Source organism: Enoplosus armatus, chromosome 2 (assembly GCF_043641665.1).
Source record: "Enoplosus armatus isolate fEnoArm2 chromosome 2, fEnoArm2.hap1, whole genome shotgun sequence".
NCBI classification, from domain to species: Eukaryota; Metazoa; Chordata; class Actinopteri; order Centrarchiformes; family Enoplosidae; genus Enoplosus; species Enoplosus armatus.
Genome location: NC_092181.1, coordinates 14,170,074 through 14,189,084, shown reverse-complemented (window position 1 = coordinate 14,189,084; position 19,011 = coordinate 14,170,074). Strand labels below are relative to the sequence as shown.

The 19,011-nt window shown below is 40.5% G+C and overlaps 1 protein-coding gene across 1 annotated transcript; it reads right to left on the bottom strand.

Moving 5' to 3' along the window:
- Window positions 1–12,320: 12,320 nt before the first annotated feature.
- On the bottom strand, window positions 12,321–18,265 carry chic2 (cysteine-rich hydrophobic domain 2). The gene is made up of 6 exons (XM_070915935.1): window positions 18,042–18,265; window positions 16,734–16,788; window positions 16,237–16,392; window positions 16,039–16,095; window positions 15,879–15,938; window positions 12,321–15,349 (listed from the first exon to the last, which is right to left on the bottom strand). Exons 1-6 carry the CDS (start codon window positions 18,173–18,175, stop codon window positions 15,299–15,301), a joined length of 513 nt encoding a protein of 170 aa, XP_070772036.1. The 5' UTR covers window positions 18,176–18,265; the 3' UTR covers window positions 12,321–15,298.
- Between the last annotated feature and the right edge of the window lie 746 nt (window positions 18,266–19,011).

The following is a 19,011-nucleotide window of genomic DNA, read 5'->3' as shown; positions in this document are numbered from 1 at the left end:
TAAGTTTTGTTTTTTAATCTCTGCTCACTGTGCCTTAATGTGTGCCGCAATGTCATACAGAGCTGTTTGCTATGTGACTTATTTTTAATGTGTATGTACACAGAAATCTGCCCAGACAACATCTCGCCCTCAGAGGGGCTGAGTGCCTTCAACTCCTTATTAGAGGCAAAGATGGGACATCGAGTTGCAAGACTTCTGGATACTCTTTTTGATATGTTTGTGAACTGATTTATAATAAATTTTGAGTAAATAAGTCCTTTTATAGTAATCAATTTTTTGCAGTAATCAAGTACATTTAATAAAATTAAGATGGAGGAACAGCCTTGTTTTCTCATCATTATAATTAATGGTAGTAGTAGTAGTGGCATCATTATTGTTGTATCTTTTGCTGTTTGATGTTTCACATTATGCACTCTATAAGATATTTTTAGAAACAAGACTTATTTTCTGTTTATTTCACAAACCCCCCCCCCCCAAGAAGATATATGGACACAGTTACACAAGTAAGAAAACAAAAGAAACAGAAATAAAGTAAGTCGACAGCAACCAGTTACTGAAGTCAAACTCTTGGCAAATACACTGCTCAAAAAAATTAAAGGAACACTTTTTAATCAGAGTATAGCATCAAGTTAGTTAAACTTCTGGGATATTGATCTGGTCAGTTAAGTAGCAGAGGAGGTTGTTAATCAGTTTCAGCTGCTTTGGTGTTAAGGTGCACTAGAGGGGCAACAATGAGACGACCCCCAAAACAGGAATGGTTTTCCAGGTGGAGGCCACTGACATTTTTTTCCCTCCTCATCTTTTCTGACTGTTTTTCACTAGTTTTGCATTTGGCTAGGGTCAGTGTCACTACTGGTAGCATGAGGCGACACCTGGACCCTACAGAGGTTGCACAGGCAGTCCAACTCCTCCAGGATGGCACATCAATACGTGCCATTGCCAGAAGGTTTGCTGTGTCTCCCAGCACAGTCTCAAGAGTATGGAGGAGATTCCAGGAGACAGGCAGTTATTCTAGGAGAGCTGGACAGGGCCGTAGAAGGTCCTTAACCCATCAGCAGGACCGGTATCTGCTCCTTTGTGCAAGGAGGAACAGGATGAGCACTGCCAGAGCCCTACAAAATGACCTCCAGCAGGCCACTGGTGTGAATGTCTCTGACCAAACAATCAGAAACAGACTTCATGAGGGTGGCCTGAGGGCCCGACGTCCTCTAGTGGGCCCTGTGCTCACTGCCTGGCACCGTGGAGCTCGATTGGCATTTGCCATAGAACACCAGAATTGGCAGGTCCGCCACTGGCGCCCTGTGCTTTTCACAGATGAGAGCAGGTTCACCCTGAGCAAATGTGACTGACGTGAACGGGTCTGGAGAAGCCGTGGAGAACGTTATGCTGCCTGTAACATCGTTCAGCATGTATGTATGTCATGTATTGCACTGAAATATATATGTACGTATGTATTGCACTGATATATATATATATGTATGTATGTATTGATAAATGCTCCACTATGTTCACCAGCAAGTCGCTAACTCTGTCTGTCTGCTGGTGACAGGACAATATCACTGAAAACAGCTAGACATAGCCAGATCCATTGTCAATACAAATATTGATTGAATATTGAAAAAAGTTGTTTCCTAGATGGTCACTGTGTCGGATTATACAGTCATAAATTCTTGCCATGACTTGGCCAAGAGACATGATAGACTACACGTAGGTCAATTACCAATCATAGCATGCCATCTTTCACGACCTACGTGATGTCATCGGGAAGGAGATGCTAGGTGTACCCAATACGTTGAACGGCATTCACAAAAATGCATCTTTTAATATAATATAATGCTGCTGTTGAGAACTTTGTTACATTAAAGGTACCATATATAACAATTTACATGTATTAATTGCTTTTCACTGCCAATGTGTGTGTGGACTGTAACGTAACTTAAAAAATAAGACCCTTCCAAACAACCTCATTTGCCTATAACAGACTGTGGACTGATTTCTATGTGAAGGACTCGGGACGGTTTTTCCAGGAAAATCCAAAGAATGTGATGTTATATACAGCACTAACAGTGTGCGACACAAGCTAACGTTAGCTTAGAAATGGAGTCCGCTAATGTCAACAAATGACTAGCACCCACCAAAACACTGTCCAACGCAAAGTCCACGTAGCTTGCTTGCTAACGCGGACGAATTGCTAGATAGCTCACGTAGGAAAAAATACTGTATTGAGTGGATAACGCCAGCTAATTCATCCAGACTCGAGGTCCAGGGGTCCAGATCCTTGTGGCGTAGCTTAGTTACAGCTAGCTAGAACCTGGCATTAGCCTTCCAGCCTTTTTTTTATTTATTCTTTTATCCCTGCCTGACCCTCTGACCTCTGCCTGACTCCTCCCTGGTTTCGACCACATATAAACATGGACCTTGAGTATAAGCCTCTGATCTCCAGTGCACCAGTTTTAGCTTGAAGCAGCCTCAATATCAGTGCGATACGCAAAGACACCCAGATTTAGGATCTTTGTGTAAGTAGATGTGGCGAGCCATGATGGGGTTTATTCATGTTGCTGTGGCTGTGCTCAGTCTTCTGTCTGTTGGACAGTCAGCTCCTGTGTCCAGCTGCGAGAGTCCGATCCAACCTGCTGAAATCCAAGGAAGAGAGCAGGTAAGACACCCTCTCATCTGACTTTTCACCTGTCTCTCACAGTCTCACTTTCTGCATGTTGGATGTTTTTTGTTCAAAATCACACACAGTCCTTTAATGGGACCATTTGTCATCTTGTGCAACTGAGGGAGACACCTTCTGTTTCAGTTGCTGGGAGAGTGGATGCACATAGCAGAAAGCACAAACAACAGAGATGTTGGACTGATGCTGAAGACGCTTCGGGACAGCGTCTGGATGAAAATCACTGCTGCTAAAGAGAGTGATGCCGTCACTCTCATGAGCGTAACAAAAGCGTAATAAATCTAAGAATTGTATCAAGTCAAGTCCAATAATCCAAACCACAATAATTTAGGTTAGCATTTTTTTTCAGTTTGTAACTTTATATTTTTGTTTCTACCTGTCAAAGGTTTGGATTTTGTGTCACAGGTGGAATTAAGTCGACGTTGGAAAACAACACTCTCCAGCCTAGTGAGTAAGGCAAGGCAAATGTATTTATGTAGCACAATTCATATACATCTGCCATTCAAAGTGATTAACAAATGAGCAGATATAAGAATAAAAGAAAATACATAATAATAAAATAATGTATATAATAAAACAGTTAAAAGAATGTGAAAATAAAAGGTGCATTAGATCAGCTAAAGTAACATAGAAAGTAGAGTGCATTCAGTTAAAAAAAAAAAGCACCTGAGAGCAGTTGTGTTTTAAGTCTGGATTTAAAGCTGGTTACAGTTGGAGGACCTTTGATACAATCAGGAAGTAGGCTAATCTAATATTAGTTATGTGCTTAAAAGCACAAACATAAATAATGCAACAGAAAATACCATCCTCACGTTCAACTGTTTGATTACATTAACATTATGAATAAAACCACCAGTATTGTCTGCTTATCCCTAAAATTAGCATTTAACAGTTTTGCAGCTACGAATCCACTACATTACACCCTTGGTTAGTCAGGGCCCCCTGTATATATAACCAGTATACTGTAGGTTTGAATAGGGGAGGTCAATTTTTTTAGTCAAATCATTGAAAAATCAAATGTCAATTTCTACCTTTTGCTTCTTTGTCAGGCATATCCAACGTGACCCTGAAATCCCTTGACCGACCAGGTGAGTAGGCTAAGTCATTAATGACTCATGCTGTGCAAATATTTTGTGTGACATACCTGCACAAACACATTTGAACTTTGTGTCTATCATTGCAACAGCACTTTGTGTGTGTGTGTGTGTGTGTGTGTGTGTGTCTGTTTGCTTGCTCCCCAGATTCTGTTCTCACTTTATCTCCAATAAACATACTGAAAACTGGCTGTCCTGACTGTCTTGTGCTCCAATCACAAAACCACATGTTTGGACGGAAACTCAGAGGACTTCTGTTACTGAGTAAAATAATAATTTACAGCGTTAAGTGCTGCTTTGGTATCCCTTAAACATTCATTATTAACTGTTTATACACATGTGCAAATCGTTCATCAAATCATTTTATTTTTCTTGTCTTTTAGGCAAGAGAAGGACTGTGACTGCTGCTGAGCTGGAAGAGTTTAACAAGCAGGCAGAATGTCTTAACTTTCCACAGCCTTTTAGCCTGAACTCAGAAGGAGGTATGAATATACCTGCAGTGTTTTGTACCTTAAATAATATAATAGCTGCAGCAAGTTTGTAATTGTGGTAACTGAGCAGAACCATGTTAGATCTACAGGAATCTGTATTCACTAATTCATGCTGTCCACAACCTGTTCTATGAAATGAATTCACACTTTCTCTGTCTTACAGGTGTTTGCACAGAGATTCCCTCTCAAGAAACGGAGATTACAGATGAGCCACGTTTTTTTCTGAATGGACAGATGACTGAGCCCGGAAACATAACGGAGAAGATTATCGACAGTGTAGGTGGAAAAGAAAATCTCATTAAAATGGTCTCTGACATAATTTCAAAAAATGACTAACTGCATCGAGGCTGTGTGTGAGAGAATTCTGTCAATAAAAAAGATACTAAATGAATTTGATGTATGACTGTGGCTTCAGTTTGTAGAAATGTCCTCCCTCCCACAGTACCTCTTAACAAAACACCAACAACTAGCTGCTGCTCATTTTGTCTGGCAGATCACAGCTCATTCAGTTCTCAGCCAACAACAGGAAAGACCTGTTAGGACAACAATGATTACAGCCTATAAAATAATTCCCTTTATAACATGAGGGTGGTGAACTGAGAATTTGATTCTGATTGGCTGGCAGGTTTCAATTAATTTCTTGAAGCTATACTTGTTGAATCTTTTGAATGAGCGTCCTTTTGTTTTGAACTTGGCCCTCCTGTGTTGGGCTACGCACCTTTTAAGACTCATCAGGAGACGACTCTCATGTTGAGAACTGCCCACCAGTCAGTTGAGCTGATGAAGCCTCTGTGGTGAACATAGTCAACACTAACACAGCAAATCTGTGACCTCGAATGATTGATAATCATCAGAGACTTTACGTCAACAAGCAGGAAAACTGAACTCACATTACAATTAAAAACTTACGGAGGAGGATGCCCATAGCCTTGTTTATTGGTAGTTTATTACTGTACATACACCTGCTCATGAGTCATATGTACATATCTTTCCCTCCCTCACGCACACACACACACACACACACACACACACACACACACACACTAAATACTCCAGATTATATAAAAAATGACTCAATTTCTGTGCAGGGTTCAATCCCTAAGTCACGTTGAGCTGCACATGGTGCAAGTAGAACCATCTGCAGCTCAACGTGACAAAGACAAAGGAGCTGACTGTGGATCTGAGGAGGGCCAAGGCGCCGTTTGTTTCCATCCAGGGGGTCAGTGTGGACATTGTAGAGGATTACCTCTGTACCTGGGAGTTCACATTGACAACAAACTGGTCTGGGTGAAGAACACTAATGCCCTCTACAAGAAGGGCCAGAGCCGTCTCTATTTTCTGAGGCGGCTGAGGTCCTTCAACATCTGCCGGACTATGCTGAGGATGTTTTATGAGTCTGTGGTGGCCAGTGCTATACTACTACTGCCTCTATGCTGTTGCATGCTGGGGCAGCAGGCTACGGGGTGGCAGACTCCAACAGACTCAACAAACTGATCCGCAAGGCCAGTGACGTTGTTGGGGTGGAGCTGGACTCTCTGACGGTGGTGTCAGAGAGGAGGATGCTGTCCGAGCTACGGGTCATCTTGGACAATGTCTCACATCCTCTCCATGATGTACTGGTCAGGCATACATACATATACAGACATATACATTGTTGTTGTATATATTTTTTACTCATATTTTCACTTAAATATTGTAAATGTGTATATTTGTTATTTTCTATTTCTTATTTTTTATATCTTATTTTTGTACATACTCTTATTTCTAAATTTATGTTAAATTTGTTTTGAACAAATGGCGTCCAAAACGATGTGTACGCTGGAGGGGAGGAGATGCTCAGTTACTGTGCAAAAATAAATCAAATCAAATAATTGTACTAGTGCAATGAAACTATATACAGTATATACAATATGTATACAAATCTTAAAATTAGGTCAAAACTATGCATACAAATCTTGCCAGTTGCCAGACTCTACCAGTATGTACAGCTAAAGTGACCTGGTGTGCAAGTGAAAGTCACGTTGTTGAGCCCTACGTCTGTCGGGTCAGGCTATTATCGGGCTGATATTGGGCTGAAGGGCCTGACCCTTTGACCTCTGCCCGACTCCATTTTGGATAATTTTGCCTGTTTTGATCTGCCTGCCTGTGTTTCGACCATAAGTAAACATGGACTTTTACCTTGTGGTTTGAGCCTCTGAACTTCAGTGCATGAGTTTTAACTTGGAGCAGACACAATCAGCTTCAAGCTACGATCAGTGCGATACGCAAAGACACCCAGATTTAGGATCTTTGTGTAAGTAGATGTGGCGAGCCATGATGGGGTTTATTCATGTTGCTGTGGCTGTGCTCAGTCTTCTGTCTGTCGGACAGTCAGCGCCTGTGTCCAGCTGCGAGAGTCTGATCCAACCTATTGAAATCCAAGGAAGAGAGCAGGTAAGACACCCTCTCATCTGACTTTTCGCCCGTCCTTCACAGTCTCACATTCTGCATGTTGGCTGTTTTTTGTTCAAAATCACACACAGTCCTTTAAGTTGTCATCTTTTGCAACTGAGGGAGATGCCGTCTGTTTCAGCTGCTGGGCAAGTGGACGTACTTAGCAGAGAGCACAGACATCCCCGGATCCAGAGTGCTGACAAAGATGTTTGTGGAGACTGCCTGGGCGAAAATTACTGCCGCTAACGAGAGTGATGTCGTCAATATTATTCAGACTCAAAAAATGTAATTTTAAGCCTAAATTTGATTTGGGTTATTTTGGAGGTAAAGTCTTATGTAGAGGGTCCAGTGATGTTTTTTGTGTGTCATTTCACTTTTTAAAATGTCTCCTTATAAAAGGTTTGGCCGCTGCATCAGTCTCTTAACTAAAGTGACCTTGGTGAACAACACTCTCTCTATGGGTGAGTAGTGTTAATAACACTTTGACTGACCATATACCTGCAAAAACAGATTTGGACTTTGGGTCCAGCATTGCAACAGCACTTCGTGTTTGGGTTGATGTGTGTGTATGTATGTATCCCCAGGGCAACCTCTCAATTCTTCTGTGGTCCTACTGAATACTGGCTGCCCTGATTGCCTTGTTACCTACTCAAAATACACGCTTGGACAAAGCACATACAGCGGTCTCCAGCTCATAAGTAAGACTTGAGACATTACAGACTGATCAAATGAATGTAGAAGAAATGTTGTCACTTTCACATGAAAAATAATTCACAAGATGTATTAGGGAGTGACTTGTAAATGGATTTGCACTGACATCTGAGGGTTTACACACTGTATTAAACTAGGGGTGGACGATATGGTTAAAATCATTGGTCACTTTTACCATAGGTAATTCTATATCACATTATATCACATATCTTCTGGAAACTCTAGTGAATTAGATGCCTGACAAGTCAAGGTACTCCCTCACACTGATGCAGAAAATTTGTGACGCAGAACTTTTCTTCTTTCCAACCCAATTAAACATCTCATGACTCTCTTTTTCCACCACTGCCTCATAATATACTGTATGTATATTGTCAAAGTGCCCAACTGTGAGTCAGACATGCTGAGAAAAAAAAAAAGGTTATCATCGTCTGGGAACCATAAATGTCTGTACAAAAATATCACTACAATCCATTGTAGACAGAGTGAGTTTTTTCAGTTCATCTCCTCTGAAGTTACTTGACTGAGCTCCTTTGCATACACTTGTTCCGTCTCTCAGGCAGGAGAAATAAGGTTACTGCTGCTGAGCTGGAAGAGTTTACCAAGCAGGTCGAGTGTCTGAACTTGCCACCATCTGCTATCCTGGACCCAGAAAAAGGTATGAACTTTCACTTGTGTAGTCTGTCTGCAAGGCTCTTAACGCTATGGCTCTGTTGTTTTTCAACACAATATCCCCTGAGGGTGTGAGTATGCTTAGTTTGGACTTCTTCATAATGAAATGTTCAAGGCTTAATGTTTATGCCTTTGCGCCGGCAATAGCCGTAGCCATTATGGCATTATGTTTTCGGGTTGTCCGTCTGTCTGTTGGTCTGTACGTCCCACTCTTGTGAACTCCATATCTCAGGAATGCCTTGAGGACATTTCTTCATATTTGGCACAAATATCCACCTGGACTAAAGGATACACTGATTAGAATTTCGTTCCAGTTTGTCCTGGTTTCAAGCTGGGTGTCATGAGTCCCGAAAAATATCTGTAAAACACTAAAATGTCCCGGTTTTCAACATCCACTACCAAATTGTCCCGGTTTTCACTGCTACGTCAAAGGTCAAGGTCACTGTGACCTCACTAAACACGTTCTCAAGAATCGAGTACTCAAGAATTGATAACCATATTTCACAGTTGGTCGGACATGGAATAGGTGACACTTTTGACTCAAAGGTCAAAGGTCACTGTGACCTCAAAATAGGTTTTTAGACACAACTGAAGTTAGATTTATATTAGATCACATTTATTTTATAGAAACAGGTTTTCACTACACATCACCTAAAAGGTAAAGCTTGCAATACACCTCCTCAAGTATGAGACAGCACTGCAGGGCCATGGGAAAGTCACACACAAGTGGGCGAAAGATTGTCATCAAACAAAGCTGATTAGCCGAATTTGATTCTTTGTCTCTGCCTTGTTTAGCCCCATGGATGATAAGGTTGCACATTCATGAAAAGCCCTCTTCCCTTTAATAAATTAAATTAATTCACAATTCTCTGCCTCATAGGTTTCTGCCCAGATGAGTCTCCCTCCCAAGAAACAGAGACACTTGATCTAACCAATTTCTTGAGTGGCACAGGCTCTGAAGTTTTGAATCAATTAGACAAATTTATCAACAGTGAAGGTGGATTGGAGAGTCTCCTCAAAATGGTCTCCAGCACCATATCAGGATTAAAAGAAAATTAACATTGTCAATGATGTCATGTTGCTCACATAATGAAGAGGCCATCTCTGTCTAAAGAGATATCTGCCATTAAAAACGACTGTAAAAAACGTAAGACTGTTGTTCTTGTGTGTCTTTTACTATTTGTTTTAAAATATCTATCATCAAACTAATACAGAGTTTTTACATTTTTCTATATTGTAATTGACAATCTTTTGAACATTTGAATTTTTATTGTATTGGAAATTGCAGTCCCAGTTAGAGAAGCAAGAAGATCCCTCCACTGAATTTGCATAACACATCACCAGCATCTAATCTGGACAAGTATTAAGATCTTGCTGAACTTCTCCACTGATGAATCTTAATTCAGCATGCCAGATGCTAATAAAGGTAAAACAAACTGGGCATTACTGATATATTTATTATATTTATAATATTTATACTTGCGCTTGAAAAAAAGTTACATTTTGAATGCAGGACTTTTACAGAACTTATTTAAAGAGCAGTTAAAATACTGTACACTTACATCAACACACTGATTTAGTGACCATAAATGTCACTTTTCAGATGCTGGAGGCCTAAAACTCCCACTTTATCCACCTTTAAAACGGATTACAACATACGTGTAAACCACTCAGGACTCATTTCATGAGGGATGAGCCTCTGAATTTAATGCACCAGTTTGAAGCAGACACTATCAGCAGACAAGCCATGATGGGGTTTATTCATGTTGCTGTGGCTGTGCTCAGTCTTCTGTCTGTTGGACAGTCAGCTCCTGTGTCCAGCTGCGAGAATCTGATCCAACCTGCTGAAATCCAAGGAAGAGAGCAGGTAAGACACCCTCTCATCTGACTTTTCACCTGTCTCTCACAGTCTCACTTTCTGCATGTTGGATGTTTTTTGTTCAAAATCACACACAGTCCTTTAATGGGACCATTTGTCATCTTGTGCAACTGAGGGAGACACCTTCTGTTTCAGTTGCTGGGAGAGTGGATGCACATAGCAGAAAGCACAAACAACAGAGATGTTGGACTGATGCTGAAGACGCTTCGGGACAGCAACTGGATGAAAATCACTGCTGCTAACGAGAGTGATGCCGTCACTCTCATGAGCACAACAAAAGCGTAATAAATCTAAGAATTGTATCAAGTCAAGTCCAATAATCCAAACCACAATAATTTAGGTTAGCATTTTTTTCAGTTTGTAACTTTACATTTTTGTTTCTACCTGTGAAAGGTTTGGATTTTGTGTCACAGGTGGAATTAAGTCGACGTTGGAAAACAACACTCTCCAGCCTGGTATTATTTATGAAATCTGTTGTGCAAATATTTTGATCTGCACACTACACATCTGACCTGAACTGTGTGTCCAGCAACAGCACCTTTTCTTCTTTGAACCGCCAACTAATAGGCCTCTTTATCCTATTACCTCAAGGTGCAAAAATTTGAATACATTATGAATAAAACCACCAGTATTGTCTGCTTATCCCTAAAATTAGCAGAACAGTGTTGCAGCCACAAATCCACTACATTAAACTGGTTTAACCTTTGTTGGCCTGTTAGTGAGTCTGGGCCCTGTGTCGGCTGCCCCCCCTCCTCTCCCATAAAACCCACAGTTACTCATGAGGCTATATGCCCATGTTTCAATCTCAAATATCCATCTTGTCATGGTGGCACCAATATGCTGTGCAAATATTTTGTCTGACATACTTGCACAAACACATTTGAACTTTGTGTCTATCATTGCAACATCACTTTGTGTGTGTGTGTGCGTGTGTGTGTGTGTGTGTAAGTGTGTGTGTGTCTGTTTGCTTGCTCCCCAGATTCTGTTCTCACTTTTACTGCAATAAACATACTGAAAACTGGCTGTCCTGACAGTCTTGTGCTCCAATCACAAAACCACATGTTTGGACGGAAACTCAGAGGACTTCTGTTACTGAGTAAGATAATAATTTACAGCGTTAAGTGCTGCTTTGGTATCCCTTAAACATTCATTATTAACTGTTTATACACATGTGCAAATCGTTCATCAAATCATTTTATTTTTCTTGTCTTTTAGGAAAGAGAAGGACTGTGACTGCTGCTGAGCTGGAAGAGTTTAACAAGCAGGCAGAATGTCTTAACTTTCCACAGCCTTTTAGCCTGAACTCAGAAGGAGGTATGAATATACCTGCAGTGTTTTGTACCTTAAATAATATAATAGCTGCAGCAAGTTTGTAATTGTGGTAACTGAGCAGAACCATGTTAGATCTACAGGAATCTGTATTCACTAATTCATGCTGTCCACAACCTGTTCTATGAAATGAATTCACACTTTCTCTGTCTTACAGGTGTTTGCTCAGAGATTCCCTCTCAAGAAACGGAGATTACAGATGAGCCACGTTTTTTTCTGAATGGACAGATGACTGAGCCCGGAAACATAACGGAGAAGATTATCGACAGTGTAGGTGGAAAAGAAAATCTCATTAAAATGGTCTCTGACATAATTTCAAAAAATGACTAACTGCATCGAGGCTGTGTGTGAGAGAATTCTGTCAATAAAAAAGATACTAAATGAATTTGATGTACGACTGTGGCTTCAGTTTGTAGAAATGTCCTCCCTCCCACAGTACCTCTTAACAAAACACCAACAACTAGCTGCTGCTCATTTTGACAATTGACAATTCTGTCAATAAAAAAGCCTCAGTTGAACTTTGTGTTTTGTGCTAATTAGCAAATTCATCTCGTTTTTCTTCTCATCCAAGAGGCTTCATCAGTTCTTCTGACATGTCGAGGGGTTCCAGGCATTTAAACCCCTTTTGGGTTCTTAACACACTGACTTCCCATAAGTTGTATCAGGAGATGTTACAGCCTCCCTCTTCTGCTCAGGGATGGCTGTTCTAGCTTAACATATATATATAACCATCTTGACCATATGTCTTCACTGTCCAAAATGTGTCCATTGCTATCTTTTGAATGAGCGTCCTTTGTTCTTCTCCTTGACTGTGGTGTTTTGAACTTGGCCCTCCTGTGTTGGGCTACGCACCTTTTAAGACTCATCAGGAGATGACGCTCATGTTGAGAACTGCCCACCAGTCAGTTGAGCTGATGTGTGAACATAGTCAACACTAACACAGCAAATCTGTGACCTCGAATGATTGATAATCATCAGAGACTTTACGTCAACAAGCAGGAAAACTGAACTCACATTACAATTAAAAACTTACAGAGGAGGATGCCCATAGCCTTGTTTATTGGTAGTTTATTACTGTACATACACCTGCTCATGAGTCATATGTACATATATCTTTCTCTCCCACACACACACACACACACACACACACACACAGAACGCTCCAGAATATATAAAAAGGACTCATTTTCTGTGCAGGGTTCAATCACAGTCTGAGATCTACGAAGACCATTTGCCTCTGCATACACTGTGCACATACACACGCACACCACAAATATCTGCATATGGCCTTATGCCTTGATTTACATAGAACAGACCACAATCAAAAATATAGAAAAGTGACTGATGAACCAATAGGCAACCCAGTGGTAGTCAAGTGAATTTGGGTCTTTTGACATATGAACCAACACAATGTCTGAGCTTTGTGGGTCCGTGGAATATGTGCTTCCTTTGCTATCTACACAGGAAGACCACAGAAAGATGATTTGTCTTTATCTTAGGGACATTTTTTTAATTTCAAAAACAAACTCCTCATTTTACAATTATTAAAGTAATGTGTGATCTGTATGGTATACTTGACCCTTCTGGCGTAACTTTTGAACATACCCGACAGTGAGATTTTCCAAGGCTACATTTTGTTGTTCATCTAGTATAATCCCCTGAGCATGACCCATACAATCACAGAGGCTGAGTGACCAAAAACGTGGTTTGTGGTTGGTTGAATCTCAGTCTCAGTATCTGGATGTTTTTATAAACCAAGAGGTGTGTGGGGCAGTTAAAACTAAATATATACCATATTCAAAAGGGCCTTCTTTTCCTGTTCTGCATTTTCTCCTACTTGCTGGCAAGTGGTTCTTATATTTTATGTCAACAGTTTTTAAAATACTCTTAGGCCTTTATCACAAAGCAGGATCGTTAGGTAGATAGCTGGAACAAGTCTTTTTACGTAAACCTGCATTAATTGACATGTTATCATCTTATATTGATTTAACAAATGTGTTAGCAAACAATACACATCCAGTGGACACAGAGAAACATTATTATTCATTTGGAGTTGTGTTTCTGGCCACCTGAAGAATGTAAGGCCACTATTCACTCTCCTTTTATCTCCATTATTGGTCAACATTTACTCCTGGGGGAAATATCTGGCCCTTTAGCTGCTGTTTGGTGCTGGGTAGGTAGTATAAGTGGGTTTATCAGAGCTTTTTCTCTGAAAACAGCTGCCTGCTGCTGCAGGAAACAACACTGAGGAGAAACTGAACCATATCATTACAGTTGCCGGCCCAAAAACCAAAACAATGAGCTGAAAGATGCTAAAACACGTCGAGCTGAGGAGAGCTGCAGAGTCAGGTTAAATTATTTGTAAGTTCATTAAGAGTAACCCCTTTCACATTACATATAATCATTTTACATTGTTAATATGAAAATACTCATTAATGCAGCTTTAAGTCCATATTCCTGATTGGGGAGTGGTCTGGTATTACTCAGTGCACTTCAAGCTAACTTCAGTAATCCTGCTTCATGATACAAAGCCCTGGTATTACCTAACACCTAATCAAGACGACCTGACACTCTCGGTCACCCCAGAACTCTGAAAGTGATGAGTCAGATTATGTCTAAAACAGAGGAGCTTTCTCACAAGAGCCACATCCTTAACTTAAACACTCATAAGTAACACAGGGTCAGTAGATAAGGAAGAGAGGCCATGTGAAGGTGTTAAGGACAAAGCGATTGTGTGCTTCAGTGTTGACACATGACCATAAAGACAAAAAGGAATCAACCTTTGAGAAAAAAAAAAAAAAAAGGAAAAACAACCAGCTGAGGCCTATTTCACAAATGCACATATCATATGCGCACTCACGCATTTATAAATTACTACAACGATAAAAGTAACAAAAATCGGTTATGGCAAAGAAATACGTGAAAGAACCCTGCTTTACAGAGTAAAGAGTATCTCTTCATGTCTGATTTGTCTCTTTTTTGCTTATGTTTATCTCTCTGACAGACACACACACACACAACAAACAGTGAACAGTTTTGCAAGCACTGACTGCCTCTCTTTCACCAAAACTTGAAATACTAAAAAAAAAAAGAAGGAAATAAAGGTTCTCTTCATCACTAGTGGCCTTCTTTCCACTTACTTGTTGCAACTCAGAAGCAGTTGCTAGGCAGCCAGCCCATCACCTGAACACACACAATGCTGAAAGTGTTCCAGGTAAACTGTGTAGCATAAAGACTCATTCATACTACGGAGAGTACAGTCAGTGTGTGATTGTCACTGGGTTAGGGTGATGCACAGTGAAGTGTGCAGAGATATGAAAGGATATGAGAGGATAAGGATGTCTGGTAGCTGATACGAAGACATGACATTATTGAGTTCCGCTGTTCTGGCCACGGGCCCGACATGTTCCTGTAAGACTAGTCTGTCCGCTGCAGAGCTGATTTGGATGAAGGTTCCTTTGGAGTTCCATGTTATGTTGTCTCCACAGCTTCTAGTAATTATCTAGAGCTCCAATCTGTTACAAAAGCACTGGGGTGTATTTTTTTGCAGGTGAAGTTGGTGGTGAGACAGTAAGTAATGTCAAAGTGTTTGTTTTATCATGGTCTGACTGTGCCATGTGCTTAGATTAGGGAACACACAAGTGACAAAATTCCAGTTGTAGCTCACAGAACTCAATTTGAGAGTCCAGTCTCTAGCTCGAGTTGCAAAATCCATAACGCTGCCCCTGGCTGGTTCTCCCCTGACATCCCACAGGCTGGTGCTGGTTAGCATGGCTTGACAGTGTGCCAGCTCGCCCGATAGGTCGTTGTTCAACGGTGAATTCGCTCCAAAAACAAGTGTTGGGATGCTGGATTTGTAAACAAGGGTGAAGAGAAGTTATGTGTGGGAGAATGGGGGGTGTCAATGCTACCCTGTAAACAAAAATATTGGGAGTATTTTGGGAGGGGTATTTATTCAGGAGCTGGACAGCCATTGTGGTGCAGCAGTGGAGGATTAAGATCAGTCGCAGTCTGGCTAGTCCGGTCTGAAGATGGGGATCTTAGGTAAGAACTCTATTAGGATTACCTGCAGTGGACAAGAGAAAAGGCTGTTACTGTGAGACGATAGAGATTTCTCAAGTGGTTAAGATTTTTGCTACAGTGTTTCTACCAAAGTAGCTATCACTTTACTATCCAAGGTCGCACTGGGCCATTGCACGCAATATTGCAAACCAATGTGATAAAGTACATTAATGTGTCAGGTAATTAATTTACTGGGTTATCCAAACATATACTTTTCCATCTGATAATCTTAGTTTTTCAATTGAATCTTTAAATAATGTACTCACGCAACACACATTGCTGACAGTGCAGTTGTTGCGATAAACGATAAAATGATTGCAGCCATGATATATTTCCAGTTGTAAAATCTTTCCTCATAGAATTATAAAGCTGTTTTTTGGTGCCTGATAAGCCAAACTCATCAATCATCAACTCGTCCATCCTCCCTGTATTTTATATTATCATCTCACCAGTACCTGAAACATGCTCAACCCAATGCAGCCCTTTGGATCTTTCTTACACAGTACTGTTTATAACATCCAATAAGTACTTACATATTCCATCATGTTGTTGGTTTCACACTTCCTTTTGCTTAGTTTCCAATGCAAACACAACTGCAAACAGAGTGCAATAGCGATCAGATATTTTTTGTAACACGTCCTCACAAGGTACGATATTAATGCACACGTATCCATTCTTGCCTTCTCTACTCACCTTGTGGTAAAGCCTGCTGTTCTCCCACTCCAGAAGTTTTTCTATAGATCGTCTTGTCTGGAAGGCAACAGTGACATTGAATGATATTCTTTCCATACCTCAAAAGAAAATCAACACATTCATCTTTTTTCTGCATCCCTAGTTGATTTGGATTTAACTGTGATGTTGTTGCAAATGCATCATGGATAGAGATCTCACCCTCTTGCTGAGGCAGATGACGGGCCACAAACTGAAGCCCAATGTGCAACAGCAGCATAGGCAGCCACACAGGAGCCACCGCACATTCACTGGCAGCGTCTTCCTCAGGCAGCTGTTCACACGGTTGATACTGGCTTTGAATTCCTCTGGTGCCACCTGAGAAAGTGCACATACGTCGTATAGTTAATACAGTAACATTTAATGCTCTTAGATGGCAGGTTGGAATATGTTATGTAGTGTTCACACCAATTTTATCTGTACAACAGAAGCTGAATCTGTGTTTTGTATTGGTGATCAGATGAATGAATGCATCAAGACAACATGCTGCACTGAAGAATATTTAGCAATTTTAATGTAATTTTTTTTCTTTCTCAAATTATGTATCATATGTTGGCTGGTAGCTAGAATATAATGTAGGCTACATCTTGTGGCTACAAATGTGAGATGTAATTTTGCAATAATTAATAAGTACCAATGAATAACAACAAGACACTCACCTTTCCTGTAAGTGCTGAAGGAAATTCTGACTCGAATTTGTTACTAAGCCCAAACCTGTGGGGGTGAGGGAAAAAAGTAGACTGTTAAACATAAGCAGACATACACACACACACTCTATTTGGATAACTGCCTTGAATAAACAAACGTTTGTCAAATGTCATCAAGTGGAAGCCTACCACATATGCTACTCATCTTTACATTTGAGGCCTCCTATGGGGTAAAATTTTACTCCACTTAGCCAAAGGTAAACCTACTGAACCCAGCAGGTATCAGGGGTAAATTATTACTGTTCAAATTATAATATGCATCAGGATAAACCTCCTGAGTTTTAAAGGGAGCCCCATGGCTCAAACACATTATTATAGTATTGAAACAGAAACGATCTGATATTTCATATACAATATTTTAGGGATGTCAAAGATTATGCATAGATGTGTTTGACACCCGAAACCCCAACTATATCCATGTGTCTTGGCCACAAATCAAAGTAAAAGTGTATTGTCCAGAAGCAGCCCATTTAGATTGCAAACGACTTGATACATTTCACTGTTTATTTTGGGTTGCATTACACAGCCACATGAGTGTTACTAGCAGCCAAAGATGGCCAACAAGAGTATTAAAATAGTGCTGACATCCGATGTAGTATTAAAAAAAACTATGTGTAAGAGCGAGCGGTGAGGCGAATCAATGTTCTAATTTAACACTATTAATTTGGGTGAATGCTTGCAGTAGTTTGAACCCCAAACTACTGTAGCACACTGCTGTTAGCCTGCAGCTACACTCTCTACACAACATCCAGTAACTTCAGTTACTACTACTACTACAACTTTAGGTTAATATTGGCTGGGTATAGTTTGTCTGTCAACAACATTATTGATGGTAATGTGGGTTATTAATTAACTAAAACAGGTTAAATGTACCAACTTGTATGCAAGACTTAGCTAAATCTGTACCCTTTATACCTACTTTCCCGTCTTCAAGTCCTGAAATACTGGAACCAAGAACGGGAACAAACTGTCTCGAAAAATAGCTAACACAACATATCACGTGGTAACATTAGACACAAAAATACATATTTATTAGACCATGTACTTCAGCTAAAACGAAAGCTAAATCTAAATCAGCCACTCCTCGCCTGCTCGCAGAGTTAGCTCGCTGCTAACTTAGTAGCTAGCTGGCGACGCTAGGTCAACAGCGGTAGCTAACTTAGCTAGCAGCCCGTTATCCACGGAGACCGCGGCTGTGAATCATTTCACGGTAACGGTAAACTCCTCTCTCGATACCCGTAAGCGTCGCCAGTTGCTTACACAGTGACGTGGCCGGACCCTCGCACCACCACCGGGTCCGGAGCGTACTTGAGGAGCTGCTCCTCCGCGGCCCTGTCCTCGTCCTCCTCTTCCTCCTCCTCCTCTTCGTAGATTTCATCAAAGTCCTCCATCATCGCACGACTCGGCCTCGCGCTTCCCGGGAGAGACACCGGGAGAGACACGATGCCGACGAACAGCGAAACCTTACCGAGAGAAGAGTACAAAGAGAACCGTGAAGTCAACTACTAAAAATATCAACCCGTCCCGGAGACGATACAGCTCACATCGTTCAGCAAGCTCCGAAACAAAACATCAACATCCGCCGCAGTAACCATACGACACCGGAAGGGGGACAGACGTGCTTACGTCCGACTGATTTTTTCTTTTTTTCCTAAAACACAGTTTACAGAATACTTTTGCAACATGCAGAGTTTGTCATGTTTTTTCACTTAAATAGGTAACTATTTTGGTTGGTTTCTTTGACCACAGCAGGTACGATAAGGACAAACTCTACCTACATGTTGTTATAAATGTATATAACTGTATACACACTGTATATACATTCTAACAACAAACCCCTTTCCAGTGAACTAAACGTAGCTTGAAATATGTGTATTTGAGAGGTGTACAAATTATTCAGATCCAAGTAGCAATAACATGTAAAAAAAACCCTCATTCTTTTACAATTTAAAAAAGTCCTGCATTCAAAATTATACTTAAGTGAAAGAAGAGAAATATTAAAGTATCATGAACAAAGTGTACATAAAGTGTCAAAAGAAGTATTCATTATGCAGAATTACTGATGCATTAAGATGTAGGCAACATTTTAATGTTGTTTGTCAATGTCTAGCCAATTTTAATTACTTTATAAAATATTGGGTAGTTTAATCAGATCAGTGTATTATATTCTATATAATATGTTCCGCGTGAAAGATCTTTACACATCAAATAAATAAATAAATTAAAGTAT